Source organism: Vitis vinifera, chromosome 8 (genome assembly GCF_030704535.1).
Source record: "Vitis vinifera cultivar Pinot Noir 40024 chromosome 8, ASM3070453v1".
NCBI classification, from domain to species: Eukaryota; Viridiplantae; Streptophyta; class Magnoliopsida; order Vitales; family Vitaceae; genus Vitis; species Vitis vinifera.
This window is the reverse complement of record NC_081812.1, coordinates 22,865,534-22,892,576: the sequence shown is the minus strand read 5'-3', so window position 1 is coordinate 22,892,576 and position 27,043 is coordinate 22,865,534. Positions and strand designations below refer to the sequence as shown.

Genomic DNA, 27,043 nt, shown 5'->3' with positions numbered 1-27,043 from the left:
TTTTTTAAAACAAAAAATTTCAGCAAATTTATAACCCATTACTTAAAATATTTCTCAACATAATTTGTTATTAAATTCCAATTTAAGTTAAATGTCTCAAAATATGTATCTCAAAAATAAGGTAAACTAATCTTTACCATATTTGGTTTACATTAAAAAAATAAAAGAAAATAAAATATAATTAAAATTATATGTAATTTCATATTATTTAATTTTTATATAGATATAAAAAAAAATTAAATAAAATGAGTTTTTAAAAAGATGTAAAAATAATAAAATAATTTTGAATTTATTTATTATTCTTTCTCCCAGATTTTCCAAGGAAACAAAAGGTAATAAGTATGATTCAATTTCAAATTTTAAATAAAACGTTATATTTAAATAACTAAACTTTAAAAAGAAAAAACAAATGTCTCAAATAAAAAATATTAGAGTTTATTAAGGGCATTTCTAAATTTCTCTACCATCGCAACGTGGAAATCAACGGGTCAAAGTCGTCGCTAAAACCAAAATATGAACGTGTCCAAAGCTCTGTGATCTTCCATCCACTCATTAAGAAAGAAAATGGCAAAATGCCCCTACACCAAAGTGGACAAGTCAATTTGCTCCCGCACCCACGCACCCACCAGCCCAAAAGGGCTAAACCAAATTTATGAAGGTCACCCCCAATGTTGCATATGAGATTTTACATTTTTGAGAATGAAACCATGTTCTGCTTTTTGGTTATTTTGGAGAACAAAAAACTTATTCTAAAAGGCAGTTGAAAATGGACAAAACAGCATCATGAGTCTTCATATATCAAAATTGCATGGTAATATGAGATATTCTGAAGTCACTGAGCTCGCCCATATGTAATAATTCCAGATGACTGCTCCTCTTCCCAGCTTCGTCTTGATGTAACTGCATCATGGACTGGTGCATACTCCTGCAAATTTGCAGCCCAAAAACAGCTTAAAATCAACCCCACTTTTCCTTGAAAACTTTTGTTTAGTCCCTGAATGAGAAAAGGTCCAGGGATTCAGTGTTTTAAGAAAAGTATGATCATTTCATTTACCTCCATCTTCTTCATTAGTTCTTCTGCCGTGTCTGCTGACACTATAATATGCCTTTCAGAATCCACTATGAAACCTTCTTCCACTCCTTTATCGAATAGCTCAATCAAACTGTTGAAGTATCCGTCCACATTCAATAGCCCCACCTGTAAAAAATATGAAACCCCAGGTTCCAAATTTAGAGGACTCCATAGAAGAGTAATGGGAAATCAATACAAGATACATCTATACATTCATCTTACTGGTTTTCCATGGATTCCTAGCTGACTCCAAGTTACCATTTCCAATAGTTCTTCCATGGTTCCATAACCACCTAAGAAAAAGTACAAATTTGTATACAAGTGTAAAGATTAATTAGCATACTTTCAAGTGATGGAGATATGGCAAAAATGATTATTAATTTGTTTGGTTTGGAAGATACCAGGAAGGGCAATGAAAGCATCGGCTCGTTTCGCCATCTCTGACTTCCTTTCATGCATGCTCGAAACAATCTTTATGTCTCCAATGGTTTTTCCTGTTATCTGTGGAGGTCGGTTTTGCAACTATAATCCCATCCATTGAATATGTATAAAATGTCGCACAAAAGGACTCGAAAGAAAGGCATTACCTCATATGGCATGAGGGCTTTAGGAATTATTCTGCACATTTAAAACAAGGTGAATAAAAGAAAAACAAAGGCTCTCTCTCTCTCTCTCTCTGTCATATATATATATATATAGATAGCAGACCATTGATATAGAGAGAATATATAGTATACCCAAGAACATGGCGACCACCGTCCAAAACAGTTTTGGAGATCAAGCCCATTAGGCCTTTACTTCCTCCACCATAAACCAGATCAATGTTCCTTTCAACCTGATGAAATCACAAGGAATATATAGTACTAATAATAGATAGCAAAAGCTTGAATTTCTTTGGTACATATGAGGGTTTTTTTTTTTTTTTTGGGTGATGATTAATTACCAGTTGTTTACCAAGCGCCACAGTTGCATCACTGAATATGGATTTAGATCCAGGCTTACTTCCACAGAAGACACAAATCCTCTTAAAAGTCCATCTCTTTTCACTTGAAGCCCTCTCTACTTTTCCTTCCATTACACTGAGAAGATTAAGAAAAAAAAAAAACAAGGACTGTGATGCCCACAGAATATATAAAATAAATGCATAGAAAAAGAGTATTGGAAGCAAAAGAACAGGGTTTTTTTTTGTATACCCTTGTTGGAGAAGAGCCCAAACAGTGACTCTATGGCTCTATCTCCCTTTGTCCTCATTGGGTTGGCATCTCTCTCTCTACTAAATATTTTGGTGAAGATTTCCTTCACTGAATTTCAGGAGTAACCCATTCCTAATACTGTCTTTCCTTTTGTGCTCCATCTGGGCATTACTTTGCTTTTATCATTGTATTGCCCTCTCTCTATTTCATACACTTAATGGGCCTCATCCCCCATCAATGTAAAGGCAGTGGACCACCTCCACTATTCTTAAAACCTAGAACACCAAGTCCCTTTTGAACCCTAAGCTATCAACTTCTCCCTATGGTCCCCCACACCATCGTTAGCACTCTGATGTGATCCTCACAAACCCCCCATTATCTGATGCACTTAGAGAAGTGATGTTCAAATCAAACCAAAAAAAAAAAAAAAGAACAATAATTGAAACAATTTTGCTGCAAAAGATAAGGATTATTCAGGTATACCGGTCTGATGGGGTGTGTACACTGAAGATCAATGTGGAGGGTGAGCTACCATTTTGATGGAGTGATGCCAAAGCTCCGTTTTCTCCCTCCATATTATTCCTATTGTTTCCAAATTGATTTTCAGTCCTCTATATATGTACTTGCTCAAGACTTTAGGGTTAATTTGCTTACATTTATCATTATGATCCTGGTAAAATCAGAAAACGTACAAGTGACAACTTTGGAAAGTTTTAAGAGAACATTACTACTGAATGTCATTAAAATATAGAATCAAGATAGATCTCTATCTACTATTACATACCTCTATTTCCCATTTAATCTAATCCGTATTGTCTCCGGATTGTTTCACAGAGACAAATATCTAGATAGATTCTCATTAATTTTTCCTTTTACACCCATTTGAAATAATTAGAGATAAAGGCATCCATGCAAGTATGCATTTAGTGGGGCCCTAACATACTCTGGAGACACGCCTATGAGTAGTGGGCTCGACCCACTATGTAGCCCAGAAAGTTCTTGATGTGTTTACTCCATAGGTAATGTGTTGATGTCAACTCTTTAATAGGAGATATACTAGAGTCTTCTAGAAGTGATGTTACAACATACAGAACTCTGTGTATGGATCAAATCAAGATCTCAAAGTCGAAGAAGAGCCCTTTTTGCCACTTTCGTGTTCCCAGATCTTGCTTTTGCTTTATAGCCTGCCAAATTTTTGTTTTTGTTTAGGGTTTCTTGAAAACGGAGAAAATTTTCATGTTCCAATTTTACAAGAGAATTTTCTGATAATCTTGTTGCAAAATTAAGGGAATGCTGCTCTAACTAAACAGGCCCAGAAAAAGCCCAAATTTGCCTCTTTTGTTGGGCTGGGCCTGCCCAAAAGTAGGCTAGTTTTGATGAAACTATGGATTTGGGCCCATTTCTTATTGCAAGCATCTTTTTTAGGGACAATTGTGTTTTGAACCTAATTTCATATAAGTTCACTATTTAAGCCCAAGACTTAAAAAGAAGTGTGAAAATTGAAAAAAATGATATGAATTTTTTATCTTTCCAAAAATGACATTTATTGACTATGAAAAAAAAAAAAGTAAAAAAAGATTAATTTAAATTTTATTCATTTTGCAAACCTCAATAAAATTTAATATAATTTAGTGATTTGAAAAAAAAAAACACTATTTTCCAAAAAAAATAAAAATGAATCATTATTATTTAAAAATCAAACATCTTGGAAAATATATATTTTTAAAATTCTGTACATAAAAAATAATTAAAAATATGTCAAATTTATTTTTTTTAAATGATATATTTTTATAATATTTTTTTTTTTAAAATTAGTTTTCTAAAAATAATAAATTTTCAGAATAATTATTAAAAAAAATTAAGATCAAAAAGTTTTTCAAACATTATGGTAAAAAATAGTTTTGAAGGGTATATTGGTCTTTTCATATTTTATATCCTCCCCATCAATTATGCAACTTTTATAGGTCAAATCTTAATTTTTGGGTCCAACTAGGTCCAAAACACAATTGTCCCTTTTTTTTTTATTTTGAGTCCAACTACATCCATTATTCATAAATAAATACTATTTACATGTTTTATCGAGAAGAAAAATCAATATATATATATATATCAAATTTCAAAAAAAAAAAAAGTAAATGCTAAGATGTAAAAACAACAAATAATGGTCATTTTATTGATGATAAACAATAAGAGATGATCAGATTAGTATTATTGTGTTGGCTACATTCTAGTATTATTCGACCTTATTCTTTGATAAACAAATATGACAAACTCATAATTATTTTTCAGTACTGTATACATATATACAAAAATATATATATGTAAGTGTGTGATCAGAGGATTCAGAACCAATAATCCTAGCTTCCATGCATTTCTCAGGCGCAATTTGGAGACACATCCCCCATTACAGTCACTCTGGCATTGCTGCATACAGCTTTGGCTGCCTTTCCTCCTCCAACTTTTATATCAATGTCTCGCAGCAGAATCCCTTGACATGGAAACTTCGCACTGCAATCAAGCGATATAGCCTCCTTCGAAGAACTTGTTCCTTTTATGTTCTGGTACAACACATTTTGCACTTGAACAGCCGAGCTCTGAGATAAAACCAAGTTGATGATTCGGATATAGGAAACCATGAATTTGAGGGTCTATGATATCGGGTTTTTCATACCTGTGACTTGCATGGTTTGCTTTGGTCACAGTACTTTTGGTCTATTATTATAGGGTTCTCCACGTTATGCATTACAATGTTCTGAAATTTGATGTTGCTTGCGCTTCCAGACCCTCCCTGCAGCAAAATTCTTCCGTTAATAACCAACCCAAAAGCTTAAGTTATTACATAATGAATCTGTTCATATGAGTGCAAATATAATGTTTAACCTAATATTCTTTCAAACACATGAATGCATGTTTCTTCTTACCTGCCATGTCTTGATTCTAACTCCATTTGTGGTTCCCGAAAGCGTTGCGCCGTTCACTGTAACATCCGAAACATGAGCCTCTGAATCTCCAGATCCTAAGCTTCCAATGCTGAGGAGTTGGCCATGGAACAAAGACAAAATTCAAAAGAAATACATAGATGTTAGTGTTTATTAACGAGTCATGGAAATTAAGATTAATTTAGCAATATTAATGTTGGGGTTCTTGGACTAATTACCTGATTCCATGGCCTGGTCCACAGGTGATACCATTGACTTGCACCTTCTGGGATCCACTCACAATTGAAATACAGTCATCACCTTCAACAAATCAAACAAAATTTTTCATTAATTCAGCATAGTTATCTTTTAAAAAAATATTTGGAGTTTTGTTTTTAGGCAAATTTTGAGGATACCTGTTCCAATAACCGAGCTTGAAATCTGGATAATTTTGGTGTAACTCACATGGATTCCATCAGTGTTGGGACTGTTCCCCGGTGCAGTTATGGTGAGACCCGAAGCTTGAACACCCACGCATTTTTCAAAAGAAACATGCATTTGCTGGGCATTTTGGATCTTGAGGTTCTTCACTGCCAAGTTCTTGCAGTTATAGAAGGTTAAGGCCTGCCAAAATTAAAACATATTTCCAAACAAGAAATTATATATCTTCCTTTTCCGTACAACATCATAGAAGACGATTGCACTCATATGAGGTGATATATATCAACATACCGTTGGTGCACCCTTGCAAGGCTGCAAAAATCAATAAGGGAATAAAATAAAATAAAAATCAGCCACTGATCATTACAGCAAGAGGTATCAGACAAAAGATAACCGGAAAAAAAAAAGTTTTGACTGGCATAATTACAAGATCATAGTTCACTTTGCAAGAGTTTTCCCACCACGTCTTCCCATTTCCATTGATGGTGCCACCACCTTGAACCGCTAAATTTTGGACATTTTCAAAGATAAGCCAGTGGGTCATATCGTTACTGTAGGCGGATCGATCAGTAGATGCCTGGACAGTTCCATATATCTGGTTTTTTTTTTTTTTTTTCTCAAAAATATCATTAGTCACTTTATACAATATACATGAATTAGAAACAGCTGCTTGAATCTCTGAAGAAAATGACTCCTGTCATGGAATCTCACCTGCACTGTAATACTGGATTTACAAGGACCTTGAAATGTAATTGGCTTAAGAAGATAGTTCTTGTTTTTGGGCACCACTAGGACAGATCCTGGAGATGAACAAGCTGCCTTCCAAGCTTTCTTGAATGCCTGAAAGACCCAGCATTTGTACTTATGACTTCTCATATATTTGTTTGTAGGATGTAAGGTTCAATAAAATAGTTCTTGGCCTCGAAATTCTTGATCAACAATGCAAATGTAGCCGTCATTTTCATTTAAATCAATGATACAATACTTCATGCTGTAATTAATTTATTAATATTTTTAAAAAATACATGAATTCAAGACTTATTGCCAATGTCAAAATGCAAGCTGAGATCAAATCATAATGGCAAGTTGATGCAAATGAGGACATTCTTATAAGGTTAATAAATTAGTATTCAATCAAAACAGTACATATTTAAGTCTCTAGATATATGAATGTATACCTCTGTGGCATCACTTCCATCACCTTTAGCTCCATAATAATTCACGTTAACCATTTTAACTGAAGCCAAAGATTTCCCCGTTTTACTTCCAAATTTGCGCCATGGCCAGTTCTCAGTCTCACGGCTTTGAATGGTGCTGAAATGCAAATGATTCGCCTGAGAATCATAGCCAGATGCCTCACCAAGATAATCATAAGGTGGGCTCGCTTGCAAACTGAAGTAACATGGGAAAGAAAGGAGAAAGACAATGAGACATGGAACGAAGCGCCTTTGTAGAGACATTGCTTCTTCTTTACTAAAGGAGAGAGATAATATTCGGAAAAGTATATATGGAAGCTATGATTGGAATGGAGGTGGAGATATGAAGTGAGGAGGATGTGTATTTATAGAGAACGATCAGGTGGTGCTGGGTCCACTGTCCATGACACCATGGCTCCTGAGGTTTGGATGGGGAATTAATCATTTTGGATACGCAAGACCTCCTGGACACCATGGCTAACTTTCGTGCATACATGCATCACCTTATATTCACTATTAATTCATTGATAACCATCTATACTCCATGGCATATTCTGCATATACACATTTTGAATAAATTCAAGTACATAAATTTTACAACTTACAATGAGAAGAACTTATTAACATTCATTGATTTTCATGCAAACAAGATAAATATTAAGGGTGGCCATGCATTTTTGCAAATTGTATACGTAACTGCACAAAATTTTGCCCTCATCATCTTCATTATTGCTATTCCTACGTTTTTCTCAAATGATCATCCTACATCATGGGTGGCCAATAGGTCACATAAAATTTGGTATCTATCCATCACCATATATACAAATCATATCAAATTATCCAAACGCATGCTTATGATGTCATAGAGATGAACATATTTGCTTATACAAGTTAGGGTTTTTTTCCATTTTTGGTCTCCTTGTAACAAATACGGCAAGCTAGTGACCTCCCCATTTCTTTCATGTTGCCAAATTCGACACTAGTCACAACTCGACTCGCTCTGAATTAATCTGCCACACATTCTTGGAAGTGTATGGATTTTTTTCATGGTTCATGCATCAAAAAAAAATATTTGAGTTGCCGTAATCTATTTTGAAGGGAAAAGTGGGTAGGGATGGGGTTTGGAGTAGAGGTGTTTGCTAAGTTTCTAAGTTGCGATAGTCTCCATGCCATCATGAATTTAAGACTTAAGGCCACTTCACTTAACTTTACATATTGGAGCTTTTCACACAACGGCATTATCTCATCATTCTCAATATTAATAAGCAATCAAATTGAGCAAAACTTGAACTTTGGGCAAGTAATAGGGTGTTGCCAAGCGTACTACTCCGCGATAAATCATAAATCAACACGTCACATACAGCCAACAATTTGATCGTTCCACAGGTATTGTTAGAGAGACGTGATTTGAAAATTGGGAGCTTGATTACTCATAGTGGTATGGCCTTAAAGAAATTCACTTGATTAGATAATAACCTATTACATATTTTGGCAACCAGGCTTGGATAAGAAAGCCCAAGGAATATTATGGTCAGGGTTTGAATTATAAGACCGGCAATCATCATCAATCATAAGTTCTTATATTGTTCAATAATTTAGTTCAAATTAAGAAATGTGAGGTAGATGCCTATGACATGACTCTTATATCCCGGTTTTATTGCGTGACACAATGATATGTGTACGCACAAATTTCGTAAATTGGTCCTACAAAATTAGCAAAATAAATAGGAAAATAATACAAATAAAATATTTATTAAAATAAAAATATTATTGGTACAGTCTTCTATCAAACTTGCAGGAAATTTAATGAAGTTTTTTCTTTTGTTGTGAAGTCTCTTTTCACTTACGAAGTCCCTTTTAATAGAAGACACCTCAGATTGATTGAAAAGTTGCTTTTAATGGAAGGTACAAAGAGACTTGTACCAAATTCCATTAAATGGAGTACGATTGTAGTTGATTTACAAAGGATGAGTTGAAACTTGAATCAATGGATGATTATTTCTTGAAATAAAGCGAAAAAATTCGGCCAAGCATATGAGGCTAACAGTTGCCAATTTCAACACTACAAGTTAATTTGTAACAAGCTTTTTTTTTTTTTTTTACAATTTTTAAATTAATCTTGGCGTGAAACACTCAAAAAAGAGGTAACATGATACAGGTTTTGCAGCCACGTGCTTGAAACGATGACAACAAGAAAAAATCCAACTGCCTCAAACTTTTTTACTAAATGACAAATTCATTGGATGGGAGGCTGTGATGTACGAGTCAAAAGAATATAATGTGGTGTTTGTTTTTTTGGCTTTTTGTTGAAAGCAATTTAGTTTTAGAATTTAGGTTGTTTGTTTTTTTACTTTTTTTCATGACTTATTATAAATTTTTTACTAAATAGAAAAAGTCAAAATATATAGTTTTTTTTAAATAGAAAAAATAACATATTGGTTTTTTTACTTTTTAATACTTAATAGAAATAAAATTCTACAAAAACAAACAACCTAATATTTAATACTATTAATCATTAAAGTTTTATTTAGAATTAAGTAAAAAAAAAAACACCACCTAACTCTCCTTTGAATCTATGGTATGAGCTCGTGCGGATGACAAAAGCTCCTATCACTTCACTGTAAGTGAACGGTGAGGAAGATGGGATATGATGCTTTTTAGGCGCATGTTAGGGTGCGTTATGGTCTGTTTGTATTTTTGTTAATCTTTTCCACCAAACTTCTCCCAAACGAAATCAATCAGCCCACCATAGAAAGAGGAAGAGGAAAGAATGGGAAATAATTTTTTTTTCCTACATGTCTAAGGGGTGTGATCTGATCTTATGTGGGAGTTGCTGTCATACATTTCACACAATGCTACTGTGGCTGAATTGGACCGGCCGCTCAATTGGGCTGAACCTGTGGGGCTGTCCTCGGCCCGTTCTGTGGGCTGGTCCGATGGGCTTGCTTATTGGGCCGGCTTTGTGAGTCCAGAAGAAGTAGTATGATGGGCACTCACTTGCATCAAAAAACATTGGAACATTTTCGAAAATAGTTCCCAAAAAAACAACTTTTTAGTAGGGGTTTTTAATATATTTTTAAATTATTTTTAATAATAATTAAAAATAGAAAATAAATATTATTTGTGGATTAGAAATATATATATATATTTTTTTCCCAAATGAATCATAATATTATTTATATTATTAGAAAAAAAAAGGAAAAGAAAAAATAATACAATTTCCCAAAAATATTCTTAAATACAAAAATAAATAGGCTCGTAGCAGTAAGTTGATTCAACCAAATTAATTTTTAAAATGAATTAAACTTGTTAAATTGTGGATACCAATAGGTTATTGGTGGTATAATTCAAACAAAAATTTCAACGGTAACAATAAGAAGAAGAGCTGGAGGAAGAAGAGAGAATTGCTCTGCTGATTCGAAAATGTCGCAGCATGAGGGTCCTCCGCCAAATCCACGCGCGCTTGCTCACTCACGCGATGCCCATCTCCTCCATTTCCTTTGGTCTCTGCAAGATCATTGGCTTCTGCGCTCTTTCCCCCTACGGCGACATCGACTACGCTCGGAAGCTCTTCTCTCAAATCCAAAGGCCAAACATATTTTCTTGGAATTCCATGATAAGGGGTTGTTCACAATCTCAAACCCCATCTAAGGAGCCCGTTATTCTTTTCAGAAAAATGGTCAGAAGAGGGTACCCCAATCCAAACACCTTCACGATGGCCTTTGTTCTCAAGGCGTGTTCGATCGTATCTGCCTTGGAGGAAGGCCAACAGGTCCACGCCAATGTTCTGAAATCCGGGTTTGGTTCTAGTCCCTTTGTTGAAACTGCATTGGTGAATTTCTATGCGAAATGCGAAGACATTGTGCTTGCAAGTAAGGTCTTTGATGAAATTACTGACAGAAACTTGGTTGCTTGGAGCACCATGATTAGTGGGTACGCGAGAATTGGGTTGGTTAATGAAGCATTGGGTTTGTTTAGAGATATGCAAAAGGCGGGCGTCGTGCCTGATGAGGTTACTATGGTCAGTGTGATTTCTGCTTGCGCTGCTTCCGGGGCTCTGGATACTGGTAAATGGGTGCACGCGTATATCAATAAGCAGCTCATTGAAACAGATCTTGAGCTTAGTACTGCACTGGTTAACATGTATGCAAAATGTGGGTGTATAGAAAGAGCTAAGGAGGTTTTTGATGCAATGCCAGTGAAAGATACTAAAGCTTGGAGCTCAATGATTGTTGGGTTGGCAATTAATGGGCTTGCAGAAGATGCTTTGGAGGAATTCTTTCGGATGGAAGAAGCCAAGGTAAAAATATAGGAAAGTAGATACAGCCTAATGCCAAGTCCTCATCCTCTGCTTTGATGAAGCTTATGCATGAATCAAGCTGGCATTAGACAGAAAATTTTATGGAAAAGAATTTTTCCTCACTACAATTATGATGATAATTCTTATAAATTACTTTGGGAAAAATGATAGCATTTGGGCATTTTAACTGAAAGAAAAACGAGTTGTACCACATGGATCAAAATCCTTTTGTGAAGAGTAGTGCAATGTAGTTGGTATTTGTGATTAACTTTCACTGTTCTTTCTTATCCTAAGCTAAGGTAGTGAACTTCATAGTTAATTTATTTGTACCAGATGTATGATTTGTGTTGAGTTATAATTAATAGTTCTTGATGAATACTTTTCAGGTGAAGCCAAACCATGTAACTTTCATTGGCGTTCTATCTGCATGTGCCCATAGTGGGTTAGTTTCTGAGGGTCGGAGATATTGGTCAAGCATGCTGGAATTTGGAATTGTACCATCAATGGAGCTTTATGGTTGTATGGTTGATCTACTCTGTCGAGCCAGCCTTGTTGAAGATGCCTGCACTCTTGTAGAAACCATGCCCATCTCACCAAATCCCGTAATTTGGCGAACTTTACTGGTGGGGTGCAAGAAGAGTAAGAATTTGGATAAAAGCGAAGTTGTTGCTCAGCGGCTTCTTGAGTTAGAACCACATAATGCAGAGAACTACATCCTCCTCTCAAATTTGTATGCATCAATGTCCCAATGGGAGAAGATGAGCCAGGTGAGAAAGAAGATGAAGGGCATGGGAATCAAAGCAGTGCCTGGGTGCAGCTCCATTGAAGTGGATGGTTTGGTGCATGAGTTCGTGATGGGTGACTGGTCTCACCCCGAGGCAATGGAGGTCAGAGAAATCTTAAGGGATATTTCTAAGCGGGTCCATGCTGTTGGGCACCAACCAGGGATTTCTGATGTGCTGCACAACGTGGTTGATGAAGAGAAAGAGAATGCTCTTTGTGAGCACAGTGAGAGGTTGGCCATTGCTTATGGGCTATTGAAGACTAAAACACCAATGGCAATAAGGATTGTAAAGAATCTAAGAGTTTGTGGGGACTGCCATGAAGTGACAAAGATTATCAGCGCAGAGTACAGGCGTGAGATTATTGTCAGGGACCGGGTTAGATTCCATAAGTTTGTAAATGGCTCATGTTCATGTCGGGATTTCTGGTGAATATTGTTCTTGTGAATCACCCCTGCGTGTCATAGAAACTCAAACACACAAAACCGCACCGACACCAATCATTTAAGCTCAATAGTCAAGACAAGTTTCTCAAATGGCAGTGGTATATGTCACAGCATCCACATCTAAAAGGAAGACTTTTGAGTGGAGGAAAAGCGGGAAATTAGGCGAGACAAGGCACACGTGCGTTGAAGGTACCAAGTGCCACCGCCCCTAGTGAGGATAATGAGAGGCATAGACATTTGAGAAGGACAGATCGATCTTCTCCGAACTGTAAGCGTGGAATTCTGATGCCAGCCTTGGCGGCCAATTCGGATGTCTACTCAATATTGACTATTGATTTCGCAATTTTTTCCAACTGTGTAAACTTTAAATTGATTAGACTAAGTACCCACCAAGGTGACTAGACTGCTCCCGAGCTAGCCAGTTGGTATTGTTGCCTTTTAAGCTTCATAAAAGGGTACTCAAAGATTGCCATGCCATTGATTGATATTTTAAAGTGATGTGAAATTTACACCGCAAATTTGAAAGAAGATTAGTAGCAAGAAGGCATAGAGGGGTTTGATGCCAAAATATCATGGTCCTTAGAAGTGACAGAAAAGACTTTAAGGCGTAAAAGCGATTGTGTTTTGGCTTGCAACTCCACCAATATATAGCTTGACATACCATAGAAAAGATAGTGAAAAAGGTTTGATTTCTTGCAATGAAAAGGTTTTAAAAGTTCTTTAAAGAGGGAGAGGGGTAGTCGGGTAGACATGTCAAATGGATTCAGTGCCCCTGTGTGGCCCCTTTGTCCACCACGCCGATAGACTAGGTTAAGTCAGCGTGCCCCAATTGCTATAGTGGGCTGGACAGGCACGGCATGGGCCTAGGGCAAGGGCCGTTATGTCAACCCACCTAAAACTCATTTGCTTCTTGCTTTTTTCATGTCAAATGTTGTGTTCTTCCCAAAAATTTCATAACGATTGGTTTAAGTGATAAATTAATAAATTAATTACAAATTTATTATTATTAAATATGATCTTTTTGTATTTTAAACTTTCAACAAATCATTGCATTACAAACTTTAAAAATAAAAAAACAACCCATTTGACACCTCTAGGTAGTGACTATGTTCCAAGGCATGACATGGAGCTTTGGACATGAGCAACGTATGATAGTGAGTCTTGCTGACCCTTGACACACGAACTACGGTACATAACTTGAGTTATGCATGTCCCAAAAGTAAAGAATAAACATTGTAGCACATATAAGCCAATAATACAACAGATATCATGGGCTAAGAAAGAAGCTTAACACGCATAGGTCATGTTGCAACAAGGATGCATGCTAATTGCTAAATGGGGGCTTGACACATATCATATCTATACAATTAATGGGCTAAGTGTCACACGTAGACTCAACACGTTGCAACATTGGACATATTGATGAAAGACCATGTCACCCCTAGACATAGAAGGCTTGCAGCGCACGAATATGACACTCGTAAGCATAAGGATATGACACATTGGCAAAATGAGTGTTGTTGGCATATCAAGAAGATAACACCTAGCACGGGGATACAAGGCATCTTACATAGGACACAAAGCAAAAGTTAAGCAATTCCTGAGCCCCAGTTAATACGCCAGTGCAGTGCAGGTTGCATGCAACGAGGTAAAGAAGATCATATGATCAAGAAAGTGGTCTCTTGAGCTTATACCTACCTGTCGCGTGAGTAAAAGCATGTAATGCAATTGCTATGACAAATAGCTAAAGTAAAATTATAAAACATAATTATTAGGATAGGTGGCAAAGGTTGAAGCCATAGGCTAGCTAGAGAACTAACTAGTATATGGGTAGTATTAGTAGGTTGATTTTTAAAAGATGGGTGTGATTTACACTGATAAACTTGGCCTTCTCTACGTGGCTGTGCCCAAAAAAAGGTAGATGTCTTATTAAGAAAAGTTCTTAGGTTCAAAAATATTGTAGAGCAATTGCATGGTTTGATCTTTTAATTTTGTCTTTGTTATTTGTGCCATTGTATTAGAGAGATTTTATGTTGCTTTTGCCTATCTATTTTCCCAGTAGAATGTAAAATACGGCGCTGTTGGTGATACACCACATTCATAACTTCAAAATCTCTACTCGATTAGACGATGAAAAGATAAAACTGAAATTCTTCGATTAAATAGAGATGAAGATCCATACAGATAACATAATTTATTCCCGAAGGAAGAAGAGATGAACCACTCCCAAACCCAACCCAACACAGACGAAGCACATCACGAAACAATATCCCCAATCTCTCTCCCTTATGCCGTAGATAGATAATCATTCATCTAAACGCACCGCCGTCACTTCCAACATGCACGGAAGCTAGTAACAGCAGTGGCATTTTTCCCTTTTTTTTTTCTTATTTTATTGGCTTCTCTAATAATCTAGGAACTACTTAAACTTGAATTGCGATGGACCATCTGTACATCTCCTCCTCTGGAATGGGGATGGTGAAAGTCAACAATCCATTGTTGGGGTCATAGCTGAATTCAACCTCAGCATCGCCCACCTGGCATTTCAAGGGGCGCTGAGATGAGTAAGCGCCGAACCGGCCACATCCCCTGGCTGTTAGCGCAATTGTTGCAGTTGGAGATCTGTTCTCACTGAGAGAAGTTGACAGTTCGAAGGGAATTTCGCCATCAAAGAGCTCGGGTTTCTCAGAAGCCATATGAACCTCAAATTGCTCCACAGCACCACCGGAGTTGAGCATGTCGAGCAAGCCAATTGGGGCAAAGGAAATGTTGGTTGCAATTTCCTACGTGATATGTTTGATATCTTTACTTTCACTGTTCACATAAGAATACGCAAATAAATAAAACCTGGGAAGGGACTCACCTTGAGAGGACAGAAATGGAAAACTTCGAATTCGAGAACTTTAAGAGTCACTGGCAGGGAAGCACCCTCTGGTAATCTGACTACCTCACCTGGAAGAAAAGGTGATACTTCTTTAAGCATATTGTCTTTACAAAAATTTTAGAAATAGGCCACCAGAGAATGGAGATCATTTCAGTTGTATTTAGAAGTCATTCTTCCTAGGAAGGTTGAGCAATTCAGAGAGGGTCGAGTAAGGTTACCTGATTTATAAGCGTAGACTACTACATCCCCCTTCCAATTTGTGCCAGCAACATGAGCAATTTGGTCAACATCAGCCGCACAGACAGAACCAGTGAGGGTGTCAGGTGATGTATCATGGACACGGGTCTTCTTCTCAATCTTGCACCAACCAGCACCCTGGCAGTTGAACACACCCACCACACCAGAGCATTTGTTCACATTCCAGATTTTAAGCAAGCTGCATATTATCAATTCAGGTTAAGCTTTTTCTAGTAAAACTGCAAACTTCAAGCAATTACGTTGACAAATAAGATGGGGAAGATAAAAGAGCAGCAAACCTGGTCCCATCTCGTGCTGGATCAGCAAAGAGGCAATCACGCGTGGGCCTACCAGGTAGCTGGGCACGGAGTACAGATCCATCAGGGAGAACCAGCTTCCTCAAAAGCTCAAAGTTGTGATGACCTGGCTTGTCACTGTTAAAACAAACAATATATATATTTAGTCATCTGATACTACAGCCTCTCAATTGCAAGTTCCACAGAAAGTGGAATTAGGTCGAGCATATACCTGACATAAATTGCACATCCACCAACAGCTCGAGCTGCACCATGGTACTCTGCAGCTGGGTGTAGGCTCTGCAAAGCCAAAATATTTGAGTGTTAGATTAGAAACATGGTACAGCATTGATAGGAATAACCAAAATCCAGGAGGGAATGAGTCCATGTCGCATGGTTCCCAAACATTTCCGATTGTTCAACTTAAAGCTAACATGATATGAGAACTATATCCTTCGTACTTACATGGAACATATCCCAATCAGGTTGCATAAATTCACCAAGGAAGAGAGTATTGTAAGCCACTGAAGAAATGTGGATGGTGTGAGAAGCAGGGTCACGAGGATAGAAGTCATCAGATGCTCTCACTACAGCAGTTTGCTTAGTGCTATAGAGTCCATCAGTGTTATGGCACATGCAAGATATGCATCCATTGTCAGTGAAGTTCCTTGCTATGGAGGCTTCAAGGGCCTGCTGATAGCTGCGGGTGAGAGCAACTCTGCCACCATGACCAGCACCAAGGGTCTCAATGATATTCTGCACGTCAACCTTAACTCCATCTACACCACAAGAAGCCAGGTAGGCATGGAGCTCATTGTAGAAGTTGAAAACCGTCCTTGGGGGTACGAGACCTAGGCCATGAACAGATAGACTGTCCATGACAATGTCTGGCTGATTACCCATTACACCAGGGGACTGAACCGGATATGCCAATGCACATTCATAATGTTCCATACCAGCAGCTGCTGGCTTCACTCCACCCCAATAACCCGCTAGAGCATGCCATACATAAACAAACCTGCATGATGTGAAAAATAAACATGGAAATGGAATTCATTGTCAAAATATTCCTTCATATTTGTTCTTTTGAAAAATGAGAAATGCTTTCAGATTTGAGAGAGGAAAGCTGCTGGGAAATAGAAGAACAGAACAATGTGAAAGGTTCATGAGCCTCTTCATTAGACTGAGGAGATTCACTAGAAAATCCACTGATAGAAGGAGAAATATAGAAATACTAAAACATTAAGTGGATGGCTTACTTGACATTATGCCGCTGCTTAGCATCCTCAACCACATGCTTAAGGCCTGGGACTTGCTCATTGTTCCGGCCATTCTTTTGGAATTTCTCATTCTCCTTTATTCCTGTTAATCTATTTGCAAATCTGCAAAAATAAGAGAATAAAGAGAGAAGGGCTTTCTTCAACATATTTCCATTAACGTTCTTAAAACTTCTACTAAACAAGGCTATCACCAAATAGATTACATCAAGAGATAGGGAAATTGGTTTCTTACTGAGCGCCTTCTTGCACAACGCAATTGTTGTCCTTGTTCTCATTACCAATCTGCTGCCAACCATCATCAATGATTAGGAACTTAGGAGGTGCACCTCCCTTGGACAAGCTGCAACAATAACCAGATAGCACCACAATGATTTTCCCTCTTAGTGATAATACATTTTCATGTTTAAAACCTTGGTCACAAATACAAACTATCATCTGATTAGTTTCTTGATTCATTTACCTTTGCAGGCCTTCTTCAATGCCCTCGGCAGTGACATCAGTGTAGAAAGCATCCCAAGTGCACCAGCCAAACCAGTCAAGGAAAGAAGGCAACTACACAACCACCAATTACAAGATTCATTCAGAAACCTCCAATTCTGCTCTACTCTCATAGTGAAATTATTTATTGATGTAAAACTAACAAATGGACATCTTCTTCTTCTTTTTTTTCCCAATTGTTACCTTTTTCTTCTCACGGTGAAGAAAAGTTTGCATGTGTTTCTCCACAGCCCTGTTTAATGGAAAATTATACATCATCATGAGACAACATACAGTAAAAGAATGTCACAGCATAAAACCTGATTTCGAAATTCATTGGACAATAATATGGTAGTTGAACCATAGACCTCAAAAGTTATTCAACAAATACTAACTGATTGGAAGATAACAAACTTTGAGTTGAACAAATCAGATATACTTGCTAACTGACAGGTTGATGATCCAGCGATATATTTGTGTATTAAAGGCAAAGCAAATAGGTGATAATTCATATGAATCAACCAGTACTGGAATTGCATAAATAAAGCCAGTTGTGCAGTTTTCTAAACCTTTAACAATTTTCTGCCATGTATTACTGCATATATTCAAAAGATACATTTCCCAGAAGAAAATTTGGAAAGTTAGAACTTAGAAGCTTACTTTACTGCCTGGTCGATAACTTCAAAAGGATTGGTCCCAGAATGCATGTACACAAGGTGAAGGCCTTGGTTTGTTTCAACAGCAGTATCTCCTGCAAAAGCAAATCAGACACCACAAAAAACAGGTCGTTTTGGTTCTTTCGAACTCGATTCTTTCTAATAATTTTTTCTTCCCCAAATGCCTCAAACTCCATTAATTTGATTCATTTGAACGATAGGGTGATTGATTGGTCTCTCCAGCTTGATAGTGTTTGCACTAACAACAGCTCCACCCCAGAATTTCATACTGTTAGCCTCCTTTTTAATTGGCAGACAGGATGGGACTTAATTAACATAAAATATGGCTAGAGTGAGCTGACGGGCAGGGTGCAGGTTGCTACACCGGATACTTTTTGATGGCCATGATCTACTCAGTACTCACCACTCTCAAGGCAAATCTCTATCTCGTTTTTGTCGTTGCCTTGCAGAACAGCTCGGAACTGGCCTTCGAGGAGAGGGAGGAAGACAGTGTAGATGGTCGGGGCATCGTCATGTTCACCTCCTTCTGTGGTTTCTTTGCTCTCTATGAGCATGAACTGGGTCTCAAAAGGAACATCCTTTCCACATGTTCCCATTCTTTGAGTCATCCACCATAACTTGAAGCGGAAACAGCACATGAACCGTAGACCACTGTTGAGGAATCAGAAGCCAAAATTATGATACATACATATTTGCAGACCAACCAGATGGTATATAAGTCCTAGCCAATGTCAACAAAATCTGAAATTATAAGATGAAGATCATGCTTAAGGTGAGACTACCCTGCTCTCTGAACAGTATCCAGAGATTTGATTCTCTATCCATTAACCGCCAATTGGGGAATTCCCCTAACTCACAAATTTAATTAATTTAGACTTAGCAATGTTACGTTGTCTGTACCCATGTTTTAGCTTTTGTTTTTGTACAAATTGACATTTTCTTCACTCAGTTCTTCTTGATACAATTGAGATCAATAAATATTTCACCATTGAAAATGGTGAGGAATTACATACTGTTGAATCATCATCTTAGATCTTCCAAACCAAAAAGGAAGTGATCTTTGATTCCTAAAATTCATACACATTCACCACGGAGGCTTGATTATCTACCTTACTTCCTAGATTCACTGTAGCCTTGTGTGAGGTAAAACATGGATACTATTTCACGACGAAAAAGAAAAAGAGTAAAGATAGTGTTTGGAGGATTTGCACTTACTCCAGAGTACCCATGGGGAAAACATGGAGGCTTTTGCTGTGGGAAGCCGTGGCACCAATGAAGGTACCAGCAACAAGCCCCCCGCCGGATCCCGGAGTCAAAACAATGTTATCCGGCACACCAGTCAGGATAGTCTTCCCCTGAACCACAAGGTTACCCTCGTTGATAGAGATCTTCGGTGTAACCGTCATCTTTGAGCACCTTACTACTGATCCACAATATAAAAACAAGCTCAATTAACATAAAAAAATATACAGATAATACAAGCATTACTTCTTAAAACTAAGGCAGTCGACAGAGTAAACCTAACAAAATTCACTGAAGAAGGCCTATCTGGATCAAAATGAGACTAAAAATTTAATTCTCATGAACAGAGAGGCAAAACTTGCGGCAAACTCAAATGCATCACAAATAAACACCAAATTTCTAAAAGAATCTCGTATTAACCTACGGGTCTGGGTCTATCCCTGCTTGAGCTTCTGCGAGCAGCAGGATATCTACTATGGGACGGTTTATCTCTCAGTAAGCTTAGACATACATCAATATGGTTGCCTCATGATTTCCCTGTATATGGGATCCGCCTCACATGATGCAGCTGTGATGCCTCAGCATTGCACCTACCCAAAAGCGCCAGTAGATAAAAAAGGAACGGAAAAAAAATGGCAATTGATTGATTTGAGGCTTTTTCGAAGTTCATGGAAATAGAATAATTATCCTTCAAAAAATGTGAAACAATTCTTTAAAAACAATACCTTAAAAGAAAATCTCCTCATAAATCCTTAACGATTTTTCAGAAGGGAAACATAAATTTTCTTCCATGAATATTTTTAAGACTTCTTTCGTGGATGTTCAAGAAAATAATAAAACCTTTAAATAACAAAAAATGAACAATTTTTTTTGGAAAATACTAGAAAAGTCACCAAATGAATTTTTCCAAGATTTTTAAAAAAAGAAAACTAAAGGTTTCTTCAATTTATCGGGTGATATATCGTGATATGACAAATGACTATAGAAAGAAAACAAAATATCCTGAAGTTATAAGCTTCTGTAGTTTATATTTTATACAGTAGCAAAAATATCGGATTAAGAACCACCGTTAACAATCATAGAAACTTAAGGCAGCCTCAAGAAAATTATGAAAAAAATCCAAGAATTTTAAAAAAAATTAAGAAACCCACAGACACATAATTTCAGAAGAAAATACACTAATTTTAAGAGAGTAACGGTGGACCACAGGAATTTGTTTCTGCTCTTGCCCAGTGGAGCTTTAGCTTTTGAGCTTTTTGTTCAAAATTTTGAGAACACCGAATATTTGCGAAACAGACTGATGCCAAAATCAACTACTTTCGGGGGAAAAGTGTTTCCAAAAAGAAGGAATAGAGACAAAGTTCCAGAATAGCGAGTTCTCACCAGTTATCAATTCTCATGATCAACACTTCAAAACAACACAAGACCGATAAGAGAGATTTTTGAAAAGAAAATTAGAATTTCAAAGAGATTCGATCTAGTGAGATGATATCCACTCTAGAATGCCGATTTTGAGCTTGAACTGCATATGATAGTATCCTTCTGAAAATTCAAAAAATCGAGGACTTCCACCAGTTATGTAAACTTCAAGATGCAAGCTCAACCAACCTAGGTAGATCTACACCATAACATCTGGCTTTCAATCACCGCCTGGAATCTTACAATTCACTAGGAAATAAAATAAAAGAAAAAGACAGAGATCGAGCGCATAATCTAAACATCCAAAAATCCATAAAAACAACAACAACATAATCAACTCAAAATTCCAGGAGAACTCTCCAAACTTCTCTTATTTCCCCTTCAAAACCAACCAAAAATCACGAGAATCTTCGATCTTCAAACCATCATCACGCCATCGCCTCATCACAGAACAAGAACGGAAACTAAACTCTGAACCAAAGAAAAGAAACATCAAAAGCTATATCAAAACTCACCTGTGAGCCTCTAGCCAACAAGCTGGAATTTCTCTACCTGGAGCTTGGATCAAGCACCACAGATGAAAACTATAGAAGGAAAATACTAGAAAATCCCAAGAAATCACTCAGCGGAAGCGCATTCCACGAGAAATGCTCCTTCCTTCGAGAGAAAATACGAGAGCCCGAAACCGTGAATGGTGAGGGACTGCAACACCAGGTGTACGTTTTATAGTCGTCCGCCATTAAAGATCGAACAGGTTCGGTCACCAGATCTCACACGATCTCGACACGTGGAGTTACACCACGGATCTCCTTTTCCTCCGTCTCTACTGCTTCCTTCACCTCTGGTAATTCAATTTCCAAATAGTCATAAATTCTTACGTAATAATATTCATCTGATAATATTTTCTTAATAGTCATTAGTCACATGTGATGACGTGAACAGAGTCCGGAAGATCGGTTTGTCACTTTCAGCTAAATTACAAGCAAAAGTGGTGACTGCCTTTTTCCTCTTTTTCAAACCAGGACTACTCCCATCGTCGGTCCACAATGGCTCCTGAGGAGTGATGTCCATTCTACATTTTTTTTTTTTTAATATAGTTTTCACTAAGTATATTTTTAAAAAATTATCAAATTTAAAGATTTTTAAAAATGGTTTTAAAATATTTAAATAAACAAAATTATTTCTAAGTATTAAAAGCACTCCTATCCTTTCAAAAAATGAAATTGTTGTAAGAGAACAAAGAAACACAACATATGTAGCACCACTGTGATAATAAAAGAAGTGACTCTTTCTAGTACCGAAAAATGCCAAGAAAAATTTCAAACGTTTCGGACAGGATTCTTTAAGGTGGGGTTGGTCGCATGACTACCTCAGATGAGACCAGACAGATTAAACTGTACTAAACAAAGTAAGAAACTAGTGGTGGCTCCATTTACAATTTCACGATGCCACTTTTTTGAAGTTTCCCTAGAAAGTGTACGTTTTCCAGGGGATCTTTTCCGATGGCATCTAAAACATAGCAAATATGACAATATTATTTGTATCCCCTAAAACGTGAATATTCTCGAAAATACCGTTGATACAATATTATTTCTCACTTCTTAGAAAAGGCATTTCTTGTTGGCCAGATATTCTTATTATTATTGGGTGGTTTCCTAATCCCTGCTTAACCCCATATTAGAAGTGGGAACACTTTCGTAAATACTACTTTAATTCTAAATTCGTGTGTGTTTTCATATGAAATGAGAAATGCGGTTGTTAAAATGGTATACAGGTCACGACGCCAATTTGTTGGCTTCCATGATATGGGACCCATGTCCAACTAAGGCAAACCCACTAGCGGGTGACCACGTGTGATTTCCAGGTCAGGTCGCCGACAACATCGTCGCGTGATTAGCTTTGACACGTTGGTTTTTTATGTGCCGCGTCAGTATCCCCCCACTTAGCCTCTGGGCTGATGAACCTCGCAGCTAAGTTTGTACGGGTAGGTGAGGCCTTCAGTCTGAGTAATCACGATTCACGAAATGTTGGCCCCAGACACGTCATCCACTACAGCGATTGTTGCCCATCCATTTTCTCACGAGATCTCGTCAACTTCTCGTTGCTCCACCACACCAACAAGGTACGTGCAAAAATCTAGGCCGTCTTTCAAATAAATTCCATTATAATTAAACGAATTTTTTGAATTTATTAAATTAAGAATAAATAATTAAAAATATTAGATTCGTTCAACATGATTCTCTTACAAAGCATAACATCAGAATGTGGCAGTACCTTAAGGCCGCCCACGTAGTCCAGGGCATATTAATTTTTAAAAATACCCGAATCACAAAGGTTACGTTTTCAAAAATACAAAATTCGTAGAACTTGAGACTGCCTTTTTTGTCGTTTTCCTTATCAAGTGGGCTATTACACTCCGTGGAGAATAAAGTCGAAATAATTATTTTAAGTTGAAATTCAATCCATTGGAAGTCAACCTTACACTTGGGATCATGTTGATGAGTCATTACATGAGGAAATTAGTAATGTCCTTGGCAATGATGGCATGAATTATTGCTAATGCAAATTATTATTTTAAAGTAAGCGCACATTAAGACTTTAATAAGACCTTGACCTAAGATACATATAGACAAATGTTCTGTGTTGACCAATGCATTATATGATTAAATGGTGATGTGGAGGGTGTGACATTATTAAAGATATTATGATCATTGACATGTATCAAAATTTTTGTTTATATGATGGCAAGTGAAGTGGGTAGCTGAAAAATTAGAAACCCGATGAATGATACCTTTGTTTGATGTTGATATAAGAATATCGTTTCAAACACTTCTTTTCCATATTTATACATTGAAATATTATAAATCTATCAATTTTTAAAAGGGAAAAATGAGAAAATAAAAAATAAGACCTTATTTAGTAACTGTTTTTAAAAACTATTATTTAATATTTTATAAAATAAAATAATATTTAAAAATTTGAGATATTTTTAACATGTTTTAAATATTTAAAATAACTTTTATATCTAATATTTTATTTTAATTCATTCAACATGTTTATATAAATATTTTTTTTTAATTGTCATAAAAAATTAAAACAATTAAATAATATTCTCTAATAACATCTTATTTTTTAATTTTAAGAATCAAAAACAAAAAAAAATTAATTGAAAATAGTTGTCAAACAAACTTTAAAATTTATTTTAAATTAAAATATCAATCATAATTTTTTTTAAATAAAATTTAAAAATGATTAAATATATCGTTTTGTTAATCCTTTGTTAAAATTTGATATAAAAAAATCATATAAAATCATGTATAAATTCATATAATTTTTTAATCATATATTTGAAAATATATCATTTATCTAGTGTTATTTGATGAATTTTTTCATATATTTTTTATGAAATAGTCTATTTGATATTTGAATGTGATATAAAGTTGAGATTTAAAAAAAAATATTAAATTGAGAAATATGATGAGTAATTAATCCTGATTTTTGTTGTGGAGAGTGTGATGCACGCGCCAGTGAAGCGAATGAAATTTAAAAACCAACACAAACAAAAGGCGCACAACTATCTAAGCATATAAAGTGGGTGACTGAGGCAAATGACGGGATTATATTATTATTTAATTCAGCATAAAAATATCCTACGTCACTACGCGAGTGATGCGTGTAATTCATATTTAAATATTTTCCATGGGTGTCTTTTCCGATAATTATTTACTGAAAAGTACCGGCTGAGACGTGGTTTAAGCCACGACACTTGCGTTTCACTCACATTTTTTAAAGAGGCTGGATTTTGACTACTTTGTGATGAAGGAAATGAATCTGGTCTTCTTATTTTCATAGGCGGCTGCTCAATGCTTTCACGACCCACAGTTTGGACCCAAAATAGTAAATTTTAAAAAAAATCCAAAACATAAACTAGTTTTCAAAAGTGTTTCCGAGTCACATAACTTGTCGTCTAATAAAATCCTAGTTCGATTTTATTTTTTAAAAATAATTAGAAATCATACTCATCTATCATAGTTTTAACTTTAAGTTTAAAATCTTAATTGATCGATTTTAAATTTTTTTAATAAGTCAAAGTCGTAATCACCAATTATGATTTTAATTTTAATAATTTTTTTTATGTATATAAAATTATGTTGTTTGGTTTAAAATATTTAACATCAAAATTTTTTAAAATAATAATATATGAAATTAAATACTTGGAACTATATTTTATTAAAACAATAGGAACTATATTTAATATAAATATATTTATTTAATTATATTTAAATATAAATAAAATATAATAAATTATATTTATTTAAAACAAATAAATTATAAAAACCTATTAAAAAAATAAATAATATAAATTATTATATTAATTAATAAATTTTTATATACTATATGTAAGTGGTATATAATATCACATATATATAAGTTCAATTTAAGTTTAAAATTTATCATATTTTAATTTAAGTTCATAATATCATATTGATATGATAATAATTTATTTATATATTTAAATAAAAATATGATAAATTTAAAACTTAAATTAAACTTTTATATATATGTGATATTATATACCACTTACATATAATACATAAAAGTTATTAATTAATATAGTAATTTATATTATTATTATTTATTCTAAATAGGCTTTCGTAATTTATTTATTTTAAATAAATATAATTTATTATATTTAATTTTAATTAACTAAACATATTTATATAAAATATAATGCCAAATGTTTTAATAAAATTAAAATAATATAATATTTTTATTTTAAAAAATTATATATATATATATAAAGTTAAAGTCGTGGTTACTGTGATTCTGACCATTTTTAAAAGAATTTAAAATCATAATTATCGATTACAGCTTTAAACTTAAAGTTAAAGTTGTCATTGGTGACTATAGTTTCTAACCGTTTTTTAAAAAAAAAAAAAAACTGTAATTACTAACTACGATTTTATGATATGACAGTTTATACGGTACAAACGTACTAAATTAGACATTATTTTAAAAATAAATTTATTTTACATACTTTTTTTTTTAAATGTACTATTTTGGGTCAAAACTCATCCCAACATCCTTTCAATGCCCATGAAATTATTCTTGGATTTATCGTAAAATATTAACAATTTTATTATTATGAACAAATTTATAAGGGAATTTTTTTTACTAATTAAAATATTTATTAAGAATCAAACGACATAAGAATCCGGGGTCTTTGAACTTCAAGACGATTCATACAACTTTGAACTCTAAAATGTACTTGGACAATAAATACAACTTTGAACTTTAAGATGTCTTTTTTCGAAAATTGGAAATATTTTGTCAAGGATTATTCCCACAAAAATATATAAAATATATATTTTTTAAATTTAAAAATTATTTATAACATTTAAAATTATTCGGTGAATTATTATTTTAAAAATATCTATATGGAAAAACCTTCTACCAATTAATTTTTTAAGAATCATTTTGATTTTCAAAAAAAAAATTATCAAATGCTTAATTTAATGTTCGGAAAAGTTTTGAAGCATTAGAAAATATTTTCGAAGTCTTTCAAAATCACTGTAAGAATGGTTTGTTTGATTTCCAAAAAGCATTAAGAAAAGAAAAAAATTATTAAAAATGGTTTTTTTTATTTAATTTTTATATGTACAAAACAAAAAATATAATTAAATTTATTTGAAATTTAATATATTTTTAAATTATTTAATTTGTGTATAAAGTTAAAAAAAAAAAAAAGTTAAATGAATTTGAAATAACACTAAAAGTAATTTACTAAATTTAAATTTATTTTTTATTTTTCTTATTTTTAGTTAAATTTTTGATAGCCAAATATAAGCCTCGAGATATTATTATATATCCCTAATGTAAGGAGTAATTAATCATGTGGATCTTTACAAAAATGCTTTTCTTTTATAAATGGCAATTGTAAAAAATATCTACATAGTTGGAGGATATTATCGACTTTTCGTACGACCCAATGAAAGATGTCTGTCGACTGGTTTGCTGAAAATGAGTGAAAGCGACATCAATTTTAGAGGGGCGTCAGAGGTGGGAGCCACGTCATCGCTGACAGAGCCAGATCCTATGATTTGAACACGTGTCCAATTGTTCTGGTAGTGGCCGGCACATGGTCGCTTTTGTTTTTATGCCGTAGTCACTGGGACCACTGCC

General features: G+C 35.0%; 4 protein-coding genes across 5 annotated transcripts; 1 reads left to right on the top strand and 3 right to left on the bottom strand.

The window, feature by feature from the left end:
• Positions 1–671: 671 nt before the first annotated feature.
• On the bottom strand, positions 672–2,415 carry LOC100260544 (cytokinin riboside 5'-monophosphate phosphoribohydrolase LOG1). Its single transcript, XM_002277816.4, has 8 exons — positions 2,266–2,415; positions 2,016–2,151; positions 1,810–1,907; positions 1,660–1,690; positions 1,474–1,573; positions 1,295–1,365; positions 1,055–1,198; positions 672–925 (listed from the first exon to the last, which is right to left on the bottom strand). Exons 2-8 carry the CDS (start codon positions 2,145–2,147, stop codon positions 833–835), a joined length of 669 nt encoding a protein of 222 aa, XP_002277852.1. The 5' UTR covers positions 2,148–2,151; positions 2,266–2,415; the 3' UTR covers positions 672–832.
• A 1,996-nt stretch (positions 2,416–4,411) lies between these two features.
• LOC100855221 (polygalacturonase) lies at positions 4,412–7,174 on the bottom strand. The gene is made up of 9 exons (XM_003632610.3): positions 6,803–7,174; positions 6,336–6,464; positions 6,052–6,219; positions 5,916–5,936; positions 5,600–5,807; positions 5,423–5,504; positions 5,187–5,295; positions 4,937–5,053; positions 4,412–4,859 (listed from the first exon to the last, which is right to left on the bottom strand). The coding sequence occupies exons 1-9, from the start codon at positions 7,082–7,084 to the stop codon at positions 4,641–4,643; spliced, it is 1,335 nt and encodes a 444-aa protein (XP_003632658.2). The 5' UTR covers positions 7,085–7,174; the 3' UTR covers positions 4,412–4,640.
• Positions 7,175–10,055: 2,881 nt separating this feature from the next.
• LOC100243474 (pentatricopeptide repeat-containing protein At4g21065) lies at positions 10,056–12,876 on the top strand. The gene is made up of 2 exons (XM_002283699.5): positions 10,056–11,120; positions 11,507–12,876. The coding sequence occupies exons 1-2, from the start codon at positions 10,254–10,256 to the stop codon at positions 12,332–12,334; spliced, it is 1,695 nt and encodes a 564-aa protein (XP_002283735.3). The 5' UTR covers positions 10,056–10,253; the 3' UTR covers positions 12,335–12,876.
• A 1,598-nt stretch (positions 12,877–14,474) lies between these two features.
• AGA (alpha-galactosidase) lies at positions 14,475–21,570 on the bottom strand. Of its 2 annotated transcripts, none has more exon segments than NM_001280975.1 (14): positions 14,475–15,131; positions 15,212–15,300; positions 15,451–15,668; positions 15,769–15,903; positions 15,998–16,065; positions 16,231–16,783; positions 17,025–17,147; positions 17,278–17,385; positions 17,506–17,597; positions 17,727–17,775; positions 18,183–18,273; positions 18,603–18,850; positions 19,415–19,622; positions 21,376–21,555. In NM_001280975.1, coding segments are annotated over 13 exon segments (2,325 nt in total). In that variant the 5' UTR covers positions 19,606–19,622; positions 21,376–21,555; the 3' UTR covers positions 14,475–14,771.
• Between the last annotated feature and the right edge of the window lie 5,473 nt (positions 21,571–27,043).